The sequence below is a fragment of the Lygodium microphyllum genome, chromosome 17 (assembly GCF_053477565.2).
Source record: "Lygodium microphyllum isolate KBCC chromosome 17, Lygodium_microphyllum_v1.1.10, whole genome shotgun sequence".
NCBI lineage: Eukaryota > Viridiplantae > Streptophyta > Polypodiopsida > Schizaeales > Lygodiaceae > Lygodium > Lygodium microphyllum.
In genome coordinates, this window is record NC_141151.1 from 77,245,706 (window position 1) to 77,268,843 (window position 23,138).

Consider the following 23,138-nt stretch of genomic DNA (forward strand, 5'->3'; position numbering starts at 1 on the left):
GTAGAGGCACCCATCCTTTACATGGCCTAACAAGCACATGGGGCCTACTTGGTGAGTAGCTCAACTACACTACATCTATCTCAACAATGGGGGCTGGTGGGTATATCCCAATTTAAGATAAATGATACTTACAAAGATGTCATTGTCAAACCACATCCCTATTTTTTATACCCTTAGATTGGTAGGAGGTAAAAACAATGATGGTAGCCCACCTTTTTAAATATTTAATACCTTATTCTTGGAAAGAGAGGAGTATAGAACACTACTAGTGAACAACTGGAAGTAGGTGAGCCATCTTAGTAGTGAATCATTTGCCAACTAGCTAAGGTGTCCATGTTGGCAAATGACCATGACAAGGCACACACTAGAAGCACAAGTGATGGACATGCCAATTGTCAATATGATAGGGATTGCTTACTTGGTGCTCTTGCTATTCACCCTTTTGACCCTTATCCACATCATCTTATCAAATGATTGGAGATTTCAGTCATGATCTACAAAAGTATTAAATTGAAGCTAACAAATCAAAGGGTCAAGAGAGACCATTACAAAGATAGAAGATGGCAGAGGGTGATTTAATAGGGAGAACATGGAAATGTTATGGTTCACCTATCCTCCATAGTAGGTACTAAAGTAGATATTCTTGTAGACTTTCAAAGGAGATTGAGTATCTTCATGGCAGCAAAAACCCCATGTATTAGCAAAGAGAAAGGCTTACTTTTAGAGCATCCTTTCTCAAAATATGAGTTGGCCTTTGTGGTCAAGAAGAGGAAGTCACCAAGGATAGACAAAATCCCTAATGAGATATATCAAACCCTATGGCTTATCGGACACCTACTCTACTAATCTCTACAAACTTTTGAATGAAATCAAGGTCATGGGGCACTTCCTCTAGGAACTAAATCAAGGACTTATTAAATTTGTTCTTAAGTCGCTGGATACAACTAAACTAAATGCACGGAGGCCACTAACAATGTTAAATGTTGTCTATAAGATTATGGCAAAAGCTCTTGCAAATAGGATCTAATTTTTGCTTGGAAGAGTTACTCACTCGTAACAACATGGCTTTGTGTATAATTGTTGAATTCATGATGTTGTGCTAAATCTAATGTTTGCTTTATACATGCAAACCTATTCTGTGCTCTTCAATATGGACTTTAAAAAGGGCTGTGATCGCATAAGCTGGCATTTTATTCTAGAGGTGATCGACCATGGGCTTTAGACTCTTGGCATTATTCTAATGCCTTTCTCTAATGCTACAACAATAGTTTATGTCAATGGCATATGTTTGTCACCCTTTGAAGTTATGAGGTCAATGAGGTAGGGTTGCCCAATAGCCCCGCTACTTTTTGCAATCATAATTGATTCTCTACTACAAAACATTGATTAGAGGTCCAAGAAGGGGTGATTAGATGCCTGCTTTCAATTGGGAAATGCTAAATGTTTATCTTTCAAATATTTGTGGATGATAACTCTAACTTAGTAAAGGTTGATCAATAATAAGTGCACTCATGAATGGGGGCCTACGATGAGTTCTTTGCCTTGTCAGGCTCATCCATCTTTGCACCAAAACAAAATTACGATACCTAAGTTTAGAATCTCTTGGCTTTTGAGCATAAGACCCCAAAGCACAAAAAATTGCCTAGACTCTCAGGCAAGAGGATAGTGAGGCTATGCACTCAAGTGCATTTCTCACTTGCTAGTGTGGATGGTAATCCTTCAACATGCGAGCATTAGTGATGCTTATTTCAAAGTATAGTAGTATCTAGTCGATTTGAGGGGTCTCTACTTTATTCTAAAAGTTGATTTGTCTCCCTCCCCATGCATGAAGATCTATCTGCATCACCATGGGAAATGCAAATTCATTGCTAGGATGTTGGTTGTGATTCATGATGTATTCTTTGTTATGATATTTGTAGGTTAGCAATAGAAATATGAGGACAAGGAATTATGTGCAGATTGAGCATGATGTGGTGGAATACAAAAACATAGCAGAGTTGGAAACATAGTAGAGTTGCCTTGTCTCCTAGCGAGGACTCTTGTTGGGTGTGGCCCTAGCAAAAGCAAGCTCGATTCAGTCCAATCTTCAGTGTGATCCCCTAGTTTCCATTACTCTAAAATCTTACGATCGCATTATAAAAAAGAAAAACTTGCAGCGCGAAGAGAGGTTTAGGGTGTGAAATGCACTTTGTTTTTGTGACGCAAGGCTTTAGTTGGTATAAGCTAGTTTAATTAAACCTCTTTTTTTTTTGGGTAATGCGATTGGTATAAGCTTAGCTTAATTAAACGTAATATTTCTTAAATCACAGTGGCAAATGGCATCCTAAAGCCGGCCTTAAGGCACAACAGCCAAAAACCTACCTAGCGAGAAACAGCTGGACCAGAAGGGCTCGAAGGGGCACTCTGTTAGGTACTGTGTGTGTGTGTGTGTGTGTGTGTGTGTGTGTGTGTGTTCGTAGTCTGTGCCCTCGTCCGTCTGTCTGCGTGCGGCTGCTTGTTCCCCCTTCAATTTCGATTCCCTGTTTCGCCATTGAGCCCCGAACGGCTTCTTTCCCCTCCTTTCGTGCAGATCCTCCTCCGCCTGCAGCTTGCAACATGGCTGATTACTGGCGCTTTCCGGAGAGAGAACCTGCTTTCCCTCCGGTCTCTGTCAAGCGTCCAAGAGGCGAATTTGGTGAGTTCCTGCTTTTAAGCGTCTCCAGTATTCCTTCTGTTGCCTGCTTGTCATTCGGTTCAAATCTTGTTTGCTACCGCTGCGTAAGCATACACAGGCAAATTTAGACGATTTCCCATAATAATTCCCACATTGTTAACTGCGACAACATCATGAGCTCGCGTGAGGGAGCGATTGCATACATAGCAAGGTGCAGTTGGGGGCAGGAGACTGCTGGCCTGGGTGCATATGGTGCCTTCTTATGGGAAGCTCATGATGTTGAACTCTACGGGGAAAAACAAGGAAAAAGAGCCCCTTTTTCCACATCGGAATATGTCAAAAGCCTTCTTGTGGTTCTGGGTGCTTAAGCTTAACTTTATGGTAGCATCAACAGCTGCATTGTGTCCCTTTTTAAGATGGGGTTAGCTCATCTGATTCATATACATGAAGCTGTCATTCACAATGTGCTGCTATTGTAAGTGGTTTTAACTTTGATGTGTGTCTAATTTTTATGCCATACTGCTACATGTGTTTGAAATGCGATAAATGAGCAGAAGATGCAGCACCACATGGAGCTGCGTTCTATCCTCGTGAAGAGCTTCATTATGGTGAGCGTTTCTCATGGAGAGAGCCGGAGCCTCTTGGGACTGCAGTGGATATCAACAGAAATGGGGTATTGCTTAGATCCTGCTTTTGTATCTTTTTCATGTTCTGTGAATTGTTTCCCTACAAAAGAGTGAGCTTTCTGCAGTTGTTTTGCATGTTAGGTTGTCATCATGCATGTTGGAGATAGTGATGGATGTAGCAGCTCTTGTCCTCTTAAACAGATTTCGTTCACCACAGCCTGACAAATGATTGGGTGTGTGACACCTTTTATCACACAAATGTGTACAGATGTATATGCATGATGTGTGATAACTTGCTCCAAGGCACGATGCACATTACATTTTGAAGCTGTTTTGTGGAGGAAATGCTTTTTGTCTGTATTGGAGCCCATAATTAAGAAGCATGTGAACTTTTCATACCCTTTGGTGTAGCTAAGTTTTACTATATCAGGCTATTTATGTATCTGTATTTGTACAGGCTAATCTTGGTTAAATTCATGAATGGATACAGTGTTTTTATAAAAGGCAGCTCTTCTCTGACTTCTGCAGCTCAAAACAATCTGTCAATTCATTGGTTTCTTCAGTACTGATTATCATTTGTGGGGCTCTTGTTGTTGTTGAGTTGAGTTCCTCTGTGGTTATTGCAGGTTGCATATGCCACAGGCTCAGAAATACCAGGATTAGGAGGGGGAGCAGTTATGGGTGTAGGCACACCTGGTCTTGGTGTTGGTGGCCTAGGCATGGATTCTAACATTCTGAAAGCTCCAAGTGGGGCTTTAAATGGTGGAAGACCAGACTATTTCCCTGGTCAAGATAAGCAAATTGGTCGGGCTGGAGTATCAAATATTGGACCTGAGGCATCAGCTACCCTCTTTGTCGAAGGGCTTCCGTCTGACTGTTCTCGCAGAGAAGCAGCTCGTATCCTTGGTGCTAGTCCTGGGATGTGTTTTATGTGGGAATAATTGCAGAATTGTTTTGTTCTTGATGTATCCACTTGTATTGTTTTAGTTCATTCTTTAATGCTATTTAGATATATTCCGACCTTTTGTGGGTTTCAAGGAAGTTCGGCTCGTGCGAAAAGATTCCAAACGGGTGAGTGCAGTCTCTCAGTGGGTCTGTATGTTTTGTCAATCTTTTCCCTTAGAAAAGATTTTTCACACTGTTTTGCTCAGTCTTCACAATTTTACAGTAATGCTTTCACAGCATCACATTAGCCATGTATATTTGTTGAAGTTCCATGTAGAACATAGTGGTTACCTGCTATTCATGTGTAGCCAATTGTCTATTCCAATTTCCTGTGCCATTCATGTGCAGCTAATATTATTTACTTGGTACATTAACTTGGTTGCTATAATTCAGTTGCTATAGCATGGTTTGCTGATTGTAACATGATTGAATTGATACAATAGGCTATGATAGGACTACTTTGTTGGCCACCTCATTTTGCAGCAGTAGATTATATCAGGGCAGCTCTGCAAGGTTTACAGTATACCAGGGTTTTATGGCTGATGCTAGGGTTCAGGGAGAACTTTGTTTTCTTACAGTAAATGGTTATCTATGGCTTCTTACATTGATGGTTTGAACCTGGTTTTGGGAAAATACACGAGTCCTTCGCCTTGTAGGTTGAGTTGTAAAAGTCCATGTTTCTTGATGCATCTATTCTATTACAATGGATGCTTCCATTTTTGAAGAGTTATTCTTGTTTCTTGATGTATCTATTTGATTACAAGTAATGCTGCCTCTTCTTAAAGAGGCAGTCTTCTACTTAGATAATTTGAGAGGGCTTTTTCCCGATATCAAGATGTAGCGCAGCTGTCTTTTCTTGGGTCCTTAGTTTTAGCTGTTCTGCATCATTCCTATAATCTTCTTGCAATCCTTATAACATTAGAGTTGTAAGTTCATGGGAGGGAGATGGAAGAGAAATTTGGCTTTGCCAAACTAATACTGTGTTTTTTTGAAGAGGCATTCTTTCACTTAGACAAGAAAGCTTTTCATGATTCCAGCGCGAAGCAAACCTATCTTTTCTCGGACCCTTGGTTTAGCTATATTGGGTCATTGCAATTATCTTGCAAACCTAATAACATTAGAATTGCAAGTCCAAGGAAGGAGATGAAAGAGAAGTTGTTGGCTTTGCTAATGGTTGCTCAGATGTATAAAGTTCATACTTTTTTCTGTTGCCATAATTATGTGTGGAGAGTAGGTAGTTCTCTAGTCAAAGTTTCCGTTTTCTGATGCTATTCCTCTCTTTTGTTTTTGCTAGCCTGGTGGAGATCAGTTCATATTATGCTTTGTGGATTTTGTGGATGCGAAATGTGCATCTGTTGCTCTGGATGCTTTGCAAGGTATGCCAGGAAAACTCTATATCTTACTGATGAACTTTTATTCAAGAAAATGCAGACATGCTTATGTTTTTATTTTTTTAAATTTACTGCTAAGAACTGTCATAGAGACGCAGCCTGTTCACTCAGTTGCAGTGCTAGAAACTATCTTTCTGACTGCCTGCCTTGGATGCAATGCCCAGTGTGGATTTTTGAGTGCTAATGTAGTCTGTCTGGAAACGCCAGGGCAATGGATAGATTGCCTATATTTTAGGGGATCTTGCAGCCTCAATGCATCTACTTGTCCCAGTGTGTTCGTCGTGTAGAGTAAGTGCAAGTGTACAGTTTAGAAAGGGATTTGGCAAAATATGTTCTACGCCCTCCAAGCCATCTTATGGAATAAACAAGCAGGAGATCACTGCACCTTTTCTCTTATTGTTGTAAAAACTAAGCTTTTGAACTGCAAGCAGAGCCAAGGTGTCTAGAAGGTCGTCTATAACTCTTCTGTTTTTCAGGCTATAAGTTTGATGAAACTGACCGAGACTCTGAAACATTGAGATTGCAATATGCACGAGTTGCTGCTCCTCGCTCGGGTCCTCGTGATGGTTTTCGTGGGGGACGTGAGCGTGATGCCTTTTTACCTGGTCCTGGTCGTTTCGGTCGGCAGTGAATAAGGCGTTCGCATGGGCAGGTAAGGTTGGGTAGGATCAATCAGGTTTAGCAAATAATTATATTTGAAGAAGGCTAATACACAACTCTCGAAAGGCCTTGAGATGTGAAACTTAATCATGCTTGAGAAAGACAGCCAAGCTTTCTTCTGGTTCAAAAGTTCGTTCTTGTACGACGTAGGTAAACACGTTTCAGAGCTTACGGTAACGTTCAACCATTTTTATGCAGCCATTGCGTTTTATGACGGGAGTGAGTTTCGGAACGGCGATTTTTCTTTGGTTGCATCTTGCGCTGCAATTTTAATCAGTCACCAAGATTAATACTTCCTTTAGAGCAAGCATGTCAATTTCTGAAGGTGTTGGGAAAGTATTTCACGCTTCGTTAGTTCTTTGGTACTAGCCAAAAACACCATGAATATGGTAGCTCTGCCGTTCTTTGTATTATATTTGGTACTGTAAAGCTAAAGCTATTGGAGTGATATAAACCAAGTTCAAATGTCCGTGATGTGTTGAGGGCAGAATTTGAGAGGCAGCTAATTCAATGACCTGTTTGGTCTTTTAAAAAAAATTGCATCGCCAGGGTCTGCTTCCAGGCAGACTGTTATTGGTGTGCTGCAACTGACTTGTTCAAACATAAGCAATCTTGTCTAGTCTGACTTAGCTTAAAAAGGTTAGGCCTCTCAGACCATAAGCAATCTTGTTCAGTCTGACTTTGCTTAAAAAGATTAGGACTTCTTTTAGTAACATTGAATTTGAAATATTCAGTGCAGTAGCAAGAATAATGTCTGTCTGTGCTGTCCTTTGAAAGCAAAGCTGGAGGCTTAGAGAAAATGATGGATTGGCATTTTTGCATGGTTCCAAGGACAGGGAACATAGGATTGGTGAATTCTTATATATCACTGAATTTTTATGCAAATATACGATGCAATGGAGTTGCATGCCTACTTATCGACCACATTTATTTTTATGCCCTCTAGTTGGAAGGGATAGTAGGGTATGCTGTAGTACAAGATTATTCGATCAAGCTAGTTGTATTCTCTCTTTCCTCTTTGGGCTAATTGAGTTGTGGTACGCAGAACTTTTCTGTGCACATGTTGTCTCTACTTGCTCATTTGTATGCACTTCTGTGGAAAGTGTTACCCTTGGTTACCGAGTTGAGTGGTAAGAAGCAGCTACCAAAAACTTCATGACAGTGCCAACTAGGTGATGGAAGTTGAGGGATCATGAAGTAGATGGGGTGATCTGATCAAACAGGTTGAAGTTCTTGTGATCTTTCTTGTGTTGCAGTGGATTTGAATAATTTTGGCCAACATTTCTGATGCTTTGAAAAGCTTTAGACATGAGATACTTTGAAATTACAATATTGCCCTGCATATAAAGAACAGAGTCATTTGTATGTAGATCTGTGGAAAATGTTACTTCGTTACCCAGAAGAGCCACAAGAAGCAGCGATAGAAAACAGGACTATGCCAACTAGGTGATGGATGTGGGGGGATCGTGCAGTAGATGCGATCTCATTGACATTGATAAATTTGGGCCAACATTTCAGATTCTTGAGAAATCCTAAGACCTGAGGTAATCGATATTCTTGTAGTGTCCAAAACAATTAGAGCAGACTCGTTGATGGAGTCTAGTAGGAGATAGATCGACACCATCAGAAACACTAGATGTTTTCTTATGTTCTGGCTATCTGCAATTTCAACACTGTCAAAATTGTCATTTGACAAATTCACACGTTCAATAAGATCTCACTGGAGAGTAATCCAATGGTCATGTTGTCATTATGTCCAGATGTGTCCCATCATTCGAGGCACATTCAAAGTTTGATGCGCTGAATCTTTCTTGGATAACAAAGCTTTCTACTTGTGGCGGAGTGATTCTTTTTGAGCAGAGTGCTTGCTATTAATGATGCACCAATATGTATCAATTTGATCATGTTACTTCAATAACCATGTCTTATGAGATCCCATCTAAGTATCCTCAATCTTGCACTTACAAGTTATGATACTCATAGCCTGATGTATCCAAAGGCAAAGTAGTTCCTTCCATTTACTACATACATGCTCGAAAGTCAGTCACCAGTCTGCAGTATTTTACAGAAGTCCTGATTGTGCAGTCCTACTTTTAGTAGTGTCACAAGGACATGAAGCCTAGACACTTAATGAAAGTGGATGCTGAAGTGTACGTTTTGCAATTGTCAAGGGAATTTTGAAGCTATTACATTTTAGATTGGTATCATGATAATTCTGAAATGCGATCTTCATGCACTTACATTGCCACAATAAACATGTGCACTGTAACTGTGGAATTGAAGTGTGCATGGAAAGGTGGGTCTTTGACAAGCACTTGAGAGATGTAAATTAGTTTTGTGGATTCTGCTTACCCAAAGGCCTTGGTGTGAATGTAGTTTGTTGGTATGAGACTGGGAAGCAAGCCCTTGGAAATAAAGATTGGTATGGTAGCATTGGATTGTGATATCTTGGTGCACGAAAAAGGATGGTGTTCTAAATATGGGATTGAGTAGTCTTGTTATGAATTTGATTTGTTATCTGTGTGTTGCACCCAAGACTTGGATGTGAGTTGGTTGCTGAATTTGTGCGGTGGCCAAGGATTTATTACTTTAGGTTGAAGAGCATGTATTATAACAAGTACAAAATAACAGGATTGCTGTAGCCTTTATCTACGAGGGATCAGAGCATTGGTTCAGCATTCAGAAAGTATGATCTCATATGCTTCATTGAAATTAATGCCCTTGCAAGATTACCACCAATGTGGTTTTCATTGTGATTTATCTGATTTAGGTTGAAGAGCATGTATTATAACAAGTACAAAGTAACAGAATTGCTGTAGCCTTGGTTCAGCATTGATTAAATATGACCTCTTACACTCCATTGATTGCATACTCTTGCAAGGTCTACACCAATGTGGTTTTGATCATGACTTATCTGGTTTAGATTGTAGGAGGGAAACCCACAGGAAGATCTATGCTTGTTTTTTCTTAGATTGGTTTGTGTGCTCTTATTTTTCCCTAGTATTTTTGGTAGCCTAACTTGGAGAAAACATTTGCAACCTTTTTGCTCTATTAACTTGTGAGGCATGTTGCTTATACTAGCATATTCGTGTTTATCTACGTAACCTATAGCATTAGTCTTCTTTTGTAAGGGAACCTTTTGTATGTGCAGCCATATAATTGCCTAGGCTTGCCCACCTTACAGTCACGAATTTTTAGAATGAATGTGGATAAGCCAACTTAAATTGATTAGCTTGGTAAGCATCTTTGGTCCAAAGAGCACATTCTTGTTATTGTATAAATATGAAATAGTTATTACATGTTTGAAGGTCTATTGCTTTTTGAAGTCCTAGGACTTGATAAGTTGAATAGCTCTATCGACCAAGTATCTTGTCTTAACAAAGCTTACTTGATAGATATGGTTATACTTGGGCTTAGATAACCATACTTACGAAGATAGTATGTATTTTCAATATGAAGACAATTAGGCTTAGATCAAGAAGGTTCAACTAGGAATAACTAGGTTTTGTACACTCAACCAACAAGTATTGATGGATAGACAATATCAAGAATCATTTTTAGTTAAAATTTAGTTGTGTCATGTGATGTACATTGAGATTATATAGAATTTGCAATTGTTAGTTTCTTTGGTCTTAAAGAAAAGTTTTAGTTGTACGAATATATGATATTGCAATTGTATGTGCGTATGAAGTTATTTTTATAAATCTTTATTTTCAATATAAAACAAAGGTTCTTGTTAATTAATAGATGATTTTTACATGACTTATTTGCTAATTAGGTCGCAACCTTGTCATATATGTAGTGAAGATTGCAAGGGAACTAATGAATTCAAAAGCTCATTATATATATATATATATATATATATATATATATATATATCTTTTAAGTGCTCAATAATAGTTGCTAATGAAGTTTTCATGACTATACAATGACTTGGTTAAATTTCTACAACATGTGTAAATCTTGGTCTAATAGTTTTGACAGTATGTGATACTTTTTATAGATTTAGTGTGCTAGATTTTGTGATTGGTGTCTTTTTATTGTAAATGACCTTAAAAGTAGAGATGGGATTCATAATTAAAGAATGTTTATTAAGTTGTGATTGCCCAAAGATCATGGTTGCTATTTGAATTTATTTACAAAGTTATTTTCTTTGTTACTAGTTAGCTATTTTAGACAATTAAATTGAGGGGTAACTTGCTCTTTTAAGAATTTTGTAGCATAGATGTCTTTTTTTCTTTTGGTGGCTTGTCTCAGGTCATTTTCCAAGATATAGACAAAGGTGATGTATCATGTTTGTGTTGAGTTATTGAATTGGTGTGGCCATTAGAGTTTATACACTTACTCTTAGACGATTATAATTTTGTGATGGAAATTAATGGGGTTGCAACTTTTTGGATTGTAATCATTATGTTGATATTGATCATGGTGCTCAAAACAAGCTATAGCTTTCAATAGGATTGGCCATTATAATTGGGATGGAGTGTCGTGTGGTTCTCTATTTTGAAGTGACCTCTTGCTATTCCATTGTTTGAATGTTGTAATATTTGGTAGATATTATTTATGCATACACGCCTCCTTAAGAGCCTATCTCTATAAACATCCTTCATTTAATTGGCAAGCTTTGGACTTGTGTACTAGTTTTCAAAGTCATGACACTAGTCAAAATCATGTGTTTTCAATGATTCTCTACTAGACTTTTTCAAGTTCACGTTGTCTCATTGACAATATAGGTGGAGATTGGAATAACTTAGTTGCTTGTCATATTGAGAATAAGTAGGGATCATCAACTATTAAATACACACTCCATTGGTTGTTTGTGATAGATGATTTGCAACATAATGCTCTTTCTCTTTTCATACTACTTTTGAGAAAAAATATAGTAAAAGCCATTAAGTAATTCTTTTAATACTATGAGACTTATTAGTATGAGTAAATTTAATAGAGCTCAACTATCAATGAAAATTGTGAAGGATGTCAGTAATGATCGTATCAACTTTTTAATTATATATGTTGGGGGAAAGGTTAATCTTATTGATTGTCCATTTTACCAACCCTAACTATACATGTACACGAATACACATTTTTTATCAATTGAGTGAGAAAACAATAAGATGCTTCTCATAAGAGATTTAGTGGGGGTATCAATTCTTTTTATAGCTACAATAATTAGTTTTAAAGTAGGTGTATCATACATGAATAGACTGACAAACTCCTTGAGAATGCTCATAAGGGTTTAGATTGCCTTCTTTTTCAAATTGAGGTGGTTTGAGATTTTGTTTTTGACTTGTGAGTGAAGAATATGTTTTGTATTTTTTTTGCAATTCCTGTAAGTTTTTTGCAATTTGCAAACATAGGTCGAAGCTTACAACATCCATAATAGAGACATACATGGGTAACCGGACATTGATAATTAGTAATTGCTAGAAAGAAGCAATATCAGGGTGCAAGTTTGACATAGATTGGAGATTATAAGTTTCATAGTTTGGATTATGTTGTTGATTACTTTTGTATGTAGCAAGTGTTATTAAAGACTTTGATGTATGTTACATGGTAGTTCTTGAGTTACATGTTGAGCATGAATATTATTATTTGATATTGTAATGCTATTAAAGAGAGAGTCTATTGATGTGCATTTGAATAATTGGATGCCACTATGTTATATGTATTAGAAAATATCAATGCATTACATGCTTGAAGATAATTGGTTAGATCGTGAAATATGTTCTTGTGGTGTGCTAATTGGGATATATGTTCAATAAAGAAATGAATATGCTATCTCGTTTAGATTACTTGTTTTCTCTTGGTTCTTTTGATCTTTTTGTTCAAGTATTGTATATATGGAAAACATGCATATTTAGTCCATTAGAAAAACTTGAATAGAAAAAGAAGGGAGTTATTGGATGTAGTGCACATTAATGTATGTGTACCTATGCTCATAGTTTGTAGGAGGGCATTCTATTTTATCACATTCATTGATAATGTAATTAGAAAAATGGTAAAGTAGAAAGTTAGTTAGGGGAGTTATTTTGGAGAACATGGGTAGGAAAGTTTTTTGTAGTTTTTAAGAATTCTAAATACTTGCAAATAATTAGTCTAGCAAGAGACTCTTAAGTGGCCTAGAATTGGTAACTATAGTGTTTGTCTCTAATGAATTCATAAGTTTTTGTGAAGCATGTGAGATAAAAAGCAAACTCACTATACTTTGGTGGTTTTGTTTAAATGGTGTAACAACTGTATAAATAGGATGGTAAATGAAAAGATGTTTAGTATGCTATCTAATGTCTATCTTGAGGATTATTGGTTCAGGTTATTGTGATTGTTGTACATTTGATAAACATGCTACATAACTTCTTTACTATACTTTGGTGGTTTTGTTTAAATGGTGTTACAAACTGTATAAATAGGATGGTAAATGAAAAGATGTTTAGTATGCTATCTAATATCTATCTTGAGGATTACTGGTTCAGGTTATTGTGATTGTTGTACATTTGATAAACATGCTACATAACTTCTTTACTATACTTTGGTGGTTTTGTTTAAATGGTGTTACAAACTGTATAAATAGGATGGTAATAAAAAAAATGTTTAGTATGCTATCTAATGTCTATCTTGAGGATTATTGGTTCAGGTTATTGTGATTGTTGTACATTTGATAAACATGCTACATAACTACTTTGTATGGTGGCAGTCTTGAAGATGTATGGTTGGGTAAGAAGCCCCTTTATGATGAATTAAGAGTATCTAATTGTGAAGCTTATGTGCATATACATATATATATATATATATATATATATATATATATATATATATATATATATATATATACATATATATACATATACATATATATACATATACATATATATACATATACATATACATATATATACATATACATATATATACATATACATATATATATACATATATATACATACATACATACATACATACATACATACATACATACATACATACATACATACATACATATATATATATATATATATATATATATAGCTATGGATAGAGTGATGAGATAGTATATCACCTTTGGAATTTAAAAGGTACAAAGTTTGTTTATAATAATAATGTGAACTTCAATGAGAAGAATTTGCATAAACAATCTTCAAAGGAAGTGGAAATAAGGGAGATTATTTTCAAATATGTAGTGCCATATATTATTTTGCCATAGTTAAGTGTTAGCGTATCAAGTATGTAGAGATTGTATAAGTGATGCTTCAATCAGTGAGCATGGAGCATGGAGATTTATTGAGAAGCAAGTTGAGTCTTACAATGTCTTAGGGAGAAAGAATGGAGGTTTAAATTTTCACTTCAAATTAGTTCATTGTGTGATTAGATTTACTCCTCTCTCATATTCTCAAGAGATTTCAGCTTAGGATTGATTATGTGATGCGATAGATTGTAGGGATTCATCTTATTATAAAGGGAGAATGATATACAATGACAAGCTTTAAATGGAAGCTAGCTATGTTATCTAAAATGGATTTCATTATAAAGAATCACACGAAGGAGTTAATTCCTTAGTAAAGGGAAAAAATGCTTTGCTATCTAAATGAACCCATAACTTGAAGGTTATAGGTGATGCGCTAAACTAAAGAACAATGTAAGGTTAGTGGCCAAAAGTTTTAAACAAGAAAAATATATGTAGATTTTCATAAGATCTTTTCACATGGAGTGAAATTAACCATTCTTTACACTATACTTGACTTGGTGGCTAAGAATGATATGGATGTATCATTCGATGCCAAGATAGTATTTTTGCATAGTGACTTTTATGTGGAGATTTGTTTGTAGCAACTTGAGGGTTTTATGGAATACAATGAATAAAAGCTTATTTACAAGCTTAAATTTGCACCACTCCATTACAAATCGCGATCCGCAAGGCCTTGAGACTCGATATGCAGAGAGGCATGGTCTCAATGCATTGATCGATCGATTGTATAGACGCGGCGGCCCTGTAAGTCACTCATCTTTCTTGTTCGTAGTTACCATGAGATATTTGAATGCATTATTGTATGGTGGATTGATATGTTGTTTCTTTTTCTGCAGAATCTGTTCGATGCTCCTTTGCGACGGGATGAGCTTTCGGAGGACGAGGATTTATAGCTCGCCCTTGGATCCTTGGAGCTCACACACCTTTAGCTTTTAGTCGCTTGATTCTTTATGTGGATGATATGTTAATGGATGAAAAAAACTAGAATGAGATTGATGACTTGAAGAAAAGATTAATGGAAACCTTTGAAATAAAGGATTTGGGATATGCAAATCACATTCTTGGTATTTGTGTAATCAATGATCATACAAAAATTACTTTATCTTCACAAGATTTATCTAAATAAAAATTTGCATCATTTCAATATGAAAGGATGCAAAGTGAGTAGTATTTCATTGTCTTTATATGTGAAGCTTAGTGTCGATGATTATGCCAATGCAGTTGACTGTCCATCTTACTCACTCTATCTACATATAAACATACTCTTTATTACTTGAGTGATGAGACAATAAGGTGTTTCTTATAAGAGATGTTGAGATGGTAAGCTCAACACATGTAGACATTAATGATGGACTATTTGGTTAGATGGATCCACACATCTACTTTTAGCATGTTAATAGTTAGCACAATTTTCACATAGCCATTGACTTATTACTTATTATATTTAGTTTGTTGCACCTACCTATAACTAGCATAGTTAGAGTGTTAATCAAATTAGTATAGTCATCAATTATATACTATTTGAATTAGTAGGTCACTTTTCTTTATGTTGTATTTTGTTTATACTTGATTTACATTGTATTGTGTGTGAAAAAAGAATAAGAAACTAACAAGAAAACATTTTGATATCCATCTCTTTTGTGTTCTTGAGTGAATTTCCTTATGTATATGGGATGTGTTTGGTGGAATATCTCAAGTAGATTTGCCCATAATGCAGTTCTTGATCAGAAAGCTATTAGAGTCACCATAGACATAACATCTCTCTCTCTCTCTTTATATGTATGTATGTATGTATGTATGTGTGTGTGTAATCTTTATTTTTCTTGTAATTTTGAGTGTTGCTAAGATATAAAATTTAATGCTTTACTTAGTATTTGATTAATACTTAGATTAAGTGTTAATCAAATGTGTAAATGTGAGGTGCACATATAATATGCAACTTAGTTATTTCACAATGATGGGTCAAGAATCTTGTTAAAGAGACAAAGGCCTAGAACCTAGTGGAGGTTTCAAGGTAAATAAAGTTAGAGACAAAGTTTTCGTATGTTTCTTGGTGAAGTTTTAGTATTGTTTCAATTATGAAAGGATTTAAATGGATGGAGGGTGGCTTGGTACATCATTCTCAGTGTTGCACTTTACCTTGATGTGTTTTAGTTGGACTTTAGATTGGGCTTTTTCAAGTTGAGAACAACATAAAAGGTTTAGAGCATTGCTTGATGCCTAAGAGGGAGGTTGCATCTCTACTCTCCTAGCGATGGATAGCTTAGTTATGTAGTGGATCTCGTATGTACTTGGTTTGTATCCAAGATATTGTATATTGATAATATTTATATCATTAGGATCAATATTTAGTATACTAGTCATTGTGAGTTGGTATGTAAATATGTATGCTTTATATATATTTATAAGATTATTGACATGTATGGAATACATGGAATATACATTTGGTTGTGATGTACATTTACAAAGCATGTATGGGATATATGGATGGCATGCAATGTACATTTACAATTGATATAAGAGAAGCACAATTGCATAAGCTACATGTGGGTTGCACTTGATGCATGCTTTATATGACTATTATGTGATACATCATTGCTATGAGATGTCGTTTATGCTTAATTTATGCATTAAATGTCTAGATGGTTAGAATAGTATTAAGCTTTAGCATGTGGACGCATCTCTTATGATTTTAAAAGCAATCATGATTTATGTGTAGGGATTGCAATTGGTTTAAGTGGCTAAAAAATTAGGCATATTAAGGGTATGATCATGGTTAAGCAATATGTGCATATATTGTTTGACTAATGCCATAATGTATTTTTAGTAGTGGCAACAAATGCTTTTGACAAATTGTAGTGCAATCAAGGGTGATTGCAAGGATTTTAGGCATGTCACAAGGACATGAAATTTTGATGCTTTGCTTAGCATTTGATTAAGTAGTAATTAAATATGCAAATATAAAATGCATATATAAAGTTATCCTTGACAGGCATTAGTGGTGGATAGTGTTAGATTTTGGTATAGATGAGTTTATTAGCTATTAACATCGGTGGTGATATTAGAAACTAGGCATTAATTAATTAGTAAATGATAATTTAACGTATTGATAAATGCTCAAGAATATCTGGATGGCAAATTACCTTAGCCAATTTAATTGTTAGCCAGCATAGTTATTTATTTGAGTAATGATTAATAATTATATTATTTTTAAATTTAATATTAAAAATAATAATTTTAAAAGCATTAAAAATTATTGGAAAACACAATTGAAAGGTTGTCACTTGACAAAAGCTTTTCATGTAAGTGACAAAAAGGCTATATGAGATTGGTGGAGCTTTATTCTAGCATTGTGGTAGTTGGGAGAGGAAGCTTAATCATTGGAGGCTATCAAGGAGCTTCTTATAGTTGATTAAGAGACCAATGGAGATAGGTGATAGCCCTTATAGATTGTCTACATGCAAGTGACAAGAAGTTTGGGACCCATAAGGGCATGTGATGATATGTGGGGCTCTTGTTGATGGTAGGTTGCAATCAACCAATCATTCACAATAAGGCAACATTAAAATTTGGTCAATTTTGGTATAAAACTCCAAAATTGATCTCTGTTTAACTTCTTCTCTATTCTCTGAGCTAATTCACATCTTCATTGTAAAGATCTTAGCCAAATTTAGTTCGAAGAGAGGGTGCAATTGAATAATTTTTGATGCTAAAGCCTAATTTAGAACAAAAGTTAGGGCTTAATAGCACCCTAGGAAGAGTACTTAGAATTCATGGTCTAATACTTAAAATTCAATAGTTGAAATATAGGAATTTTAGAGAATTGCAAGAGGTTAGTCAGGCAACATTAAGTTTGGTAATCAAAGGAGTAAATTGAAGGTAAATTCATTATTTGAAGGCTTGTTACTTGCTATGGATAGTGAGATGTATTGAAGGTTGAAGAATATCAAGTTGGATTTTAGTGTAGTTCAATCTTTAGTAATACAGGTCAAAGAAATATCACGGGGGACACCAATTGGTGGGTCCAACTAGGTGTCCAATGTCCAAGATTAAGTGCTAATATTTTCATTTTGAGTTGATATGCATTTGATTTTCGTTGTAATTAGTATTGAATTTTGTTATTCATCACCTTGTTTGAATGAATATTGGTTTTAAACAATATAAACCATCCCTTGGAACACTTCTTTTTTGATTGTTGAGTAATTCATTTTTGTGTCATTGAGTTCATGACTAGTGAAGCTCATGGGAAAGTTAAGGTGGTTGTCGCTTGGTTGACACTACTCCAATTATAACCTTAAATATATTGAAAGTGATTGTTTGATTCAAGGCTTGTAGACCTTATAAGAGGAGTTGACTTTAACTTTGGATAAGCTTGACTTTAACCATCCCTAGGAACACTTCTTTTTTGATTAGTGAGTAATTCATTTTTGTGTCATTGAGTTCATGACTAGTGAAGCTTATGGGAAAGTTAAGGTGGTTGTCACTTGGTTGACACTACTCCAATTGTAACCTTGAATATATTGAAAGTGATTGTTTGATTCAAGGCTTGTAGACCTTATAAGAGGAGTTGACTTTAACTTTCGATAAGCTTGATGGTATTCCTTAGTCCACATGAACACTATAAGGAGCTTCTAGAAAGGTTTGGCACTTATGAGATAGTTCAACACGAAGCGTTGAGAGTATTTGCTGTGTACCAAAGAGCATTGGATTTCCTTAGGAGTGGCTCCATGGTTTACCGAATTGGAAGTCCTCATACTTTTACATAGCTCAAATGCTTTCCATAACTTGTCGAGATGCTCTTTCCAATTAGAGTTAACATAGATATCATCTACAACAATCCCAAAAATATCCTTAGCATATCTTGAAAGATTATTCATGAGTCATTGAAAGGTCATTAATGTATTTGATTGATCCAAATGCATGATTGTGTACATAGATACTATCTTGTGAATGTTGTCTGAACGGATTTGCATTTAGGCATGATTTATAAATCCACCTCAACAATTGTGTGCTTTTAGTTTGCTAGATGTTTCAACATGACGCAATGAAAGGGATGGTTGTCACTTTTGGTCCTTGCATAAACCTTTATAGTTGATGTAAATTTGTACATTTTCATTCTTCTTGACTACTATCATGATTAGTAATACCCAATTTGTATGTTGCAGATGAGTTGAGTTTTTCAAAGCTTATTTGTCATTTTCCATGGCTTGTATGTTGGATTCATCAAGTATGACCTTAATTGAATTTGGTTGCTTTTAGTACAACGAGGATAGTATGGGTTGTGCTGTAGGTGGAATACCCTTTTGGGTTTAAAATAATTTCATATAAACACATTTGTGAAATCCTTGAGAACATTTGTTGTGTGAGCTTTCTCATCCTTGGTGAGGTATACATTAATGCAACTAGGTTGGTAGTATGACTTTGCTAGTGGTGCTTAGTCACTTTCTTTTTGGCCTCTTAAATTTTGGTGAGATGTTTAGGTAGGATTGTAGAGATAGGTCATTGCCATCCTTATTGAACTTGTCATGAACTTTGGGATCCCAATTAAGAGTAGCCATGAAGAGGAAGAAAATGAGATAGAGAACTGAGGGGTTACCATAAGTGGATGAGGAATTTGAGAGAGAGAGAGAGAGAGAGAGAGAGAGAGAGAGAGAGAGAGAGAGAGAGAGAGAGAGAGAGAGAGAGAGAGAGAGAGAGAGAGAGAGAGAGAGAGAGAGAGAGAGAGAGAGAGAGAGAGAGAGAGAGAGAGAGAGAGAGAGAGAGAGAGAGTCTTCTCTATCCCTTTTTTTATCATTCTTATTCTTGACCTTCTTCTCTTAGTATTGGAGTTAAAACGATGCGATTATGAAGAAGGAGAGGTGTTGTCTTGAGGAGCAATGCATAAATCATGAGACCATCGATGAGGCTTCTATGCTTTTTGGACTACAACATGAGAATACATAGGTGAATCTTCTACACCTTTAAGTCTCTAGCTTTCTTTGTTCATGAAGCAACTAGATTACATTATTTATATTAATTTTTAGATTTAAGATGTTGAGAAATGCATTTGATGTTGTCTACTCTTTTAAAATGCAATTTTTGTGTTCCCTTAGTTGTCAATTTTCATTATTAGAGCATGTAATATAATCATGATCATTCAACATATTCTTATGAGTTCAAATTAATTGAAATAGTTGGTTAAACTTAATCCATTTTTGGTAGTTTGATGATTAGTACAATGTTGCATTATCAATTAACAAATTTTTGGGTAATGTGACATCATAATCTTACCTAGCATACTTAATTAGGTCATTTTTCTTGGAGTTTCAAAATCCTCTTTACTTAATAATGTTTGATTGGACATTTTGTTCGTGTTGGTTGTGTGATTTTTTGAAGGAATAGATAGAGGCCTTTCAATTTTGGCTAGCAAGGTCAAAGATCTCTTGAGATGAGTGTGCTAATGAAGTATTTCAAATACTTAGGGCTAGTGGGGCTTGGATGGAGCTTGAAGCTTCCTCCTCTAACAAAAATAATCAAAAAAATTGTAGGACTAGTAGTGCACGGAGTCTCCACTATGTGGAGCTCCCATGGAGCTTAGTGTGAAGAAGTAAGAATAAAAAGCTATAGAAGGAATTTAGGAATTTTAAAACTTGAGATGAGGTGGGGGTGAGCCCTATGTGAACACACACACACACACACACACACACACACACACACACACACACACACACACACACACACACACACACACACACACACACACACACACACACACACACACACACACACACACACACACACACACACACACACACACACACACACACACACACACACACACACACACACACACACACACACACACACACACACACACACACACACACACACACACACACACACACACACACACACACACACACACACACACACACACACACACACACACACACACACACACACACACACACACACACACACACACACACACACACACACACACACACACACACACACACACACACACACACACACACACACACACACACACACACACACACACACACACACACACACACGTGCGCATGTGCATGCACTCATACAGGCACACACATGAGATGTGATAGTAAACATGAGAATAAGAACTAATATTACTACTTTGAGCAAAGCAACATTTGTGGTCTTGAATTCTAGGGGTGAAAATTCTAAGCTCCTATGCGGAGTAGATCTTTTCAAAGGATGATTGATGTTCACAATTCAATTGGGATCATTGATTATCTACACTTCGGTTTGTCATTTTTTACTTTGGTCAAGGAAGATGCCATTGATAAAAATCAGGCTTATATTGAAGTTGTGGTAAATTTTCCAAGTAGTTACAATGATTATGTAGTATGTTTAAATATTATAGAGCATTGTATTACTATGTTAGAACTAGAATTGAAGGAAATAATCATGTACAACTCTTCTTCAATAAAAACCTTATTGCTTAGTGGGTGTTTCATGAACTCTATAAGAAGTTTCTCATTGTGCCACTTGACAATTAGTAGGGTGGTGGTTAGCATAGTTTGAGTAGGGTTGTACTCCATTATGTCTTACACTTTACATTTTGTTTTCATGTGATTAGTCTAAACCCTATAGTGCTATTTTCTACTACATCCAATAGCACGCCTTTATGAAGGTTACCATCTTACTCTTCTTGTTCCTAATGAGCCCTAGCTCCTTGACCTTGACCTTGTAGTGCTGATGAAAGATATAAGGTATTGCCTAGAAATGTATGGTATGGTCTAGTTTGAGTTTTTCTAGAAATATGTCAATAGTTTGAGCATGCATGTACTCATATTGGTCCTATCACTTGCTAGGTTTATTCTAGTATGGGCAATTTGGGTTAGTCATTCATAGGTCATATGTTTTGTATGCTTGTGTAACAAGATTAAACAATCACCTTCTTTCTTAAAGCGTTATAGACATGGCAACCCACTTTTTGGAATTAATTACTTTGCCATTGTCTTTAAGGATCTCCTAACACAATTAGGTTTAAGATAAGCCTATGGTTTGTCTCTATTTGTACTTACATATGGCCTTTTAAAATCTTTTATCGTTGCTTTCTTTGAGCTTTCTTGACTTCTACATTAGGGTATGATGTAGTCTTTAGCTCCCAAGCTTGCTGGCTTGGTAGTTATGACCCCTATACTTGTAGATGGTGCATTGTTTGACTCTTGATATAAGGTTGGTCATTGGACAATAGGATCTTGGTGTTTGACTATGTTGGTTATGCTCATTTTCATTTGTATTTGACTCCTTCTTCTTGGGGGTCTTTGGATATGGATGACTAATTTGTCAACATAACTATTCCTTGGTTTCACAGTCAATTTTAGATGTTAAAGCATCCATCTTAGCTTTGGTTGGTTTGCTTTCTAGTTCTTGTGGACTTCATGTCTCTTTGCAGTGATTGGTTTCTCTCTTCAACTTGTGGGGACTCTAGTTCTGTGACTAGAAGAGTTGTGTCATCCTTATGCTTTGGCATCCATACCCACGGGTTGGTTTCTAGTCTCTTTGTTGCATGTGTTGTATTTCCATTGTGCTTCGAAAACCAAATCGATTCATCAACCTTTATTCTCTTCATGACAAGTGTCATATTGCTACTATGCCTAGGCAACCAAATTCACCATTTGCTATTGTAATAGCCTTGGGAAACTAGTATTCTCTTTGGGATCCATCTTCTTTTTGTGGCTCTCCTTATTCATAGATAATGGGGCACTCTTCTAGTTGCTCTTTTTGTCTATGTGAAGGAGTTGCAAATGCGTTGGGTACTTTAGATTTGGCGGGTTTCTTTTGTTTAGGGGCCTTTGTCGAGGAGCCTTCACTCACAAGCTTGGTGATCTCCTTATGGCTTACCTTAGAGGCTTGAGCCAATCTTTACCCCCCTTACTATCATATTTTGGGGGTTGTTCATTGATATCCATATGCTTTGTTTTGATTGGACATGTTTTTGGCTAAAGGGAGTGACCACAATGGTGCTAACTTGAATTGCAATCTATTGTAGTAATTGAATTACCATGTCAATAAAAATATCTTCCCTACACCTGTGCAAATAGGAAGCACATATATAACATAATAGGCATGCTTTTAATCTCAATCATGACTAATGTCTCACATGTTCCTAACAATTGATAGAATTGACATCACAAGGGCTAATTTGTGTGTTAGTGGACACTAGTCCTGCTTGTCCAAGTTGCGTCAAAGTTTATAGGCTAAAACATTCTAGTGGACCCTCTATCAATATGCATCATTATAGAATGATCTCATGAATTAATGTAATTTTGATATTGGCTAGATGTATAGTCTCATTGATCATCTTATTGGGATCTTTGATATGCATAGCTTTGACTTTGGTTTCTTCTATGTTTTTGGATACAGTTTTGCTTGTCCAAGTTGTACCAAAGTTTGTGCAAAATGTTTTGGTTTGACCATTCATCAATATGTAGCATAATTATAGAATAATCTCTCTCTTAGAGAAATTCAATCTAACTTTGATATGGGCTAGAGGTATGGTCCCATTCTTCACCTAATTAGATTCTTTGGTACCCATAGGTCTAACTTTGAACTCCTGTATGTTTTCTTGTACAAATTCCTCTTGTTATGGG

The 23,138-nt window shown here is 36.0% G+C and overlaps 1 protein-coding gene across 4 annotated transcripts; it reads left to right on the forward strand.

Annotated features, from left to right (window-relative positions):
* The first annotated feature begins 2,306 nt into the window (after positions 1-2,306).
* On the forward strand, positions 2,307-19,550 carry LOC148022059 (nuclear speckle RNA-binding protein A-like). Of its 4 annotated transcripts, none has more exons than XM_087697671.1 (8): positions 2,307-2,410; positions 2,570-2,674; positions 3,208-3,326; positions 3,906-4,176; positions 4,289-4,350; positions 5,519-5,600; positions 6,092-6,267; positions 19,336-19,539. In XM_087697671.1, the coding sequence occupies exons 2-7, from the start codon at positions 2,596-2,598 to the stop codon at positions 6,244-6,246; spliced, it is 768 nt and encodes a 255-aa protein (XP_087553797.1). In that variant the 5' UTR covers positions 2,307-2,410; positions 2,570-2,595; the 3' UTR covers positions 6,247-6,267; positions 19,336-19,539. The 4 variants fall into 4 exon arrangements, with proteins under 4 accessions (XP_087553797.1, XP_087553796.1, XP_087553799.1 ...); XM_087697670.1 differs by lacking the exon at positions 19,336-19,539 and adding an exon at positions 6,474-13,061; XM_087697673.1 differs by lacking the exon at positions 6,092-6,267 and having other exon boundaries at positions 19,336-19,550.
* The last annotated feature ends 3,588 nt before the right edge of the window (positions 19,551-23,138 follow it).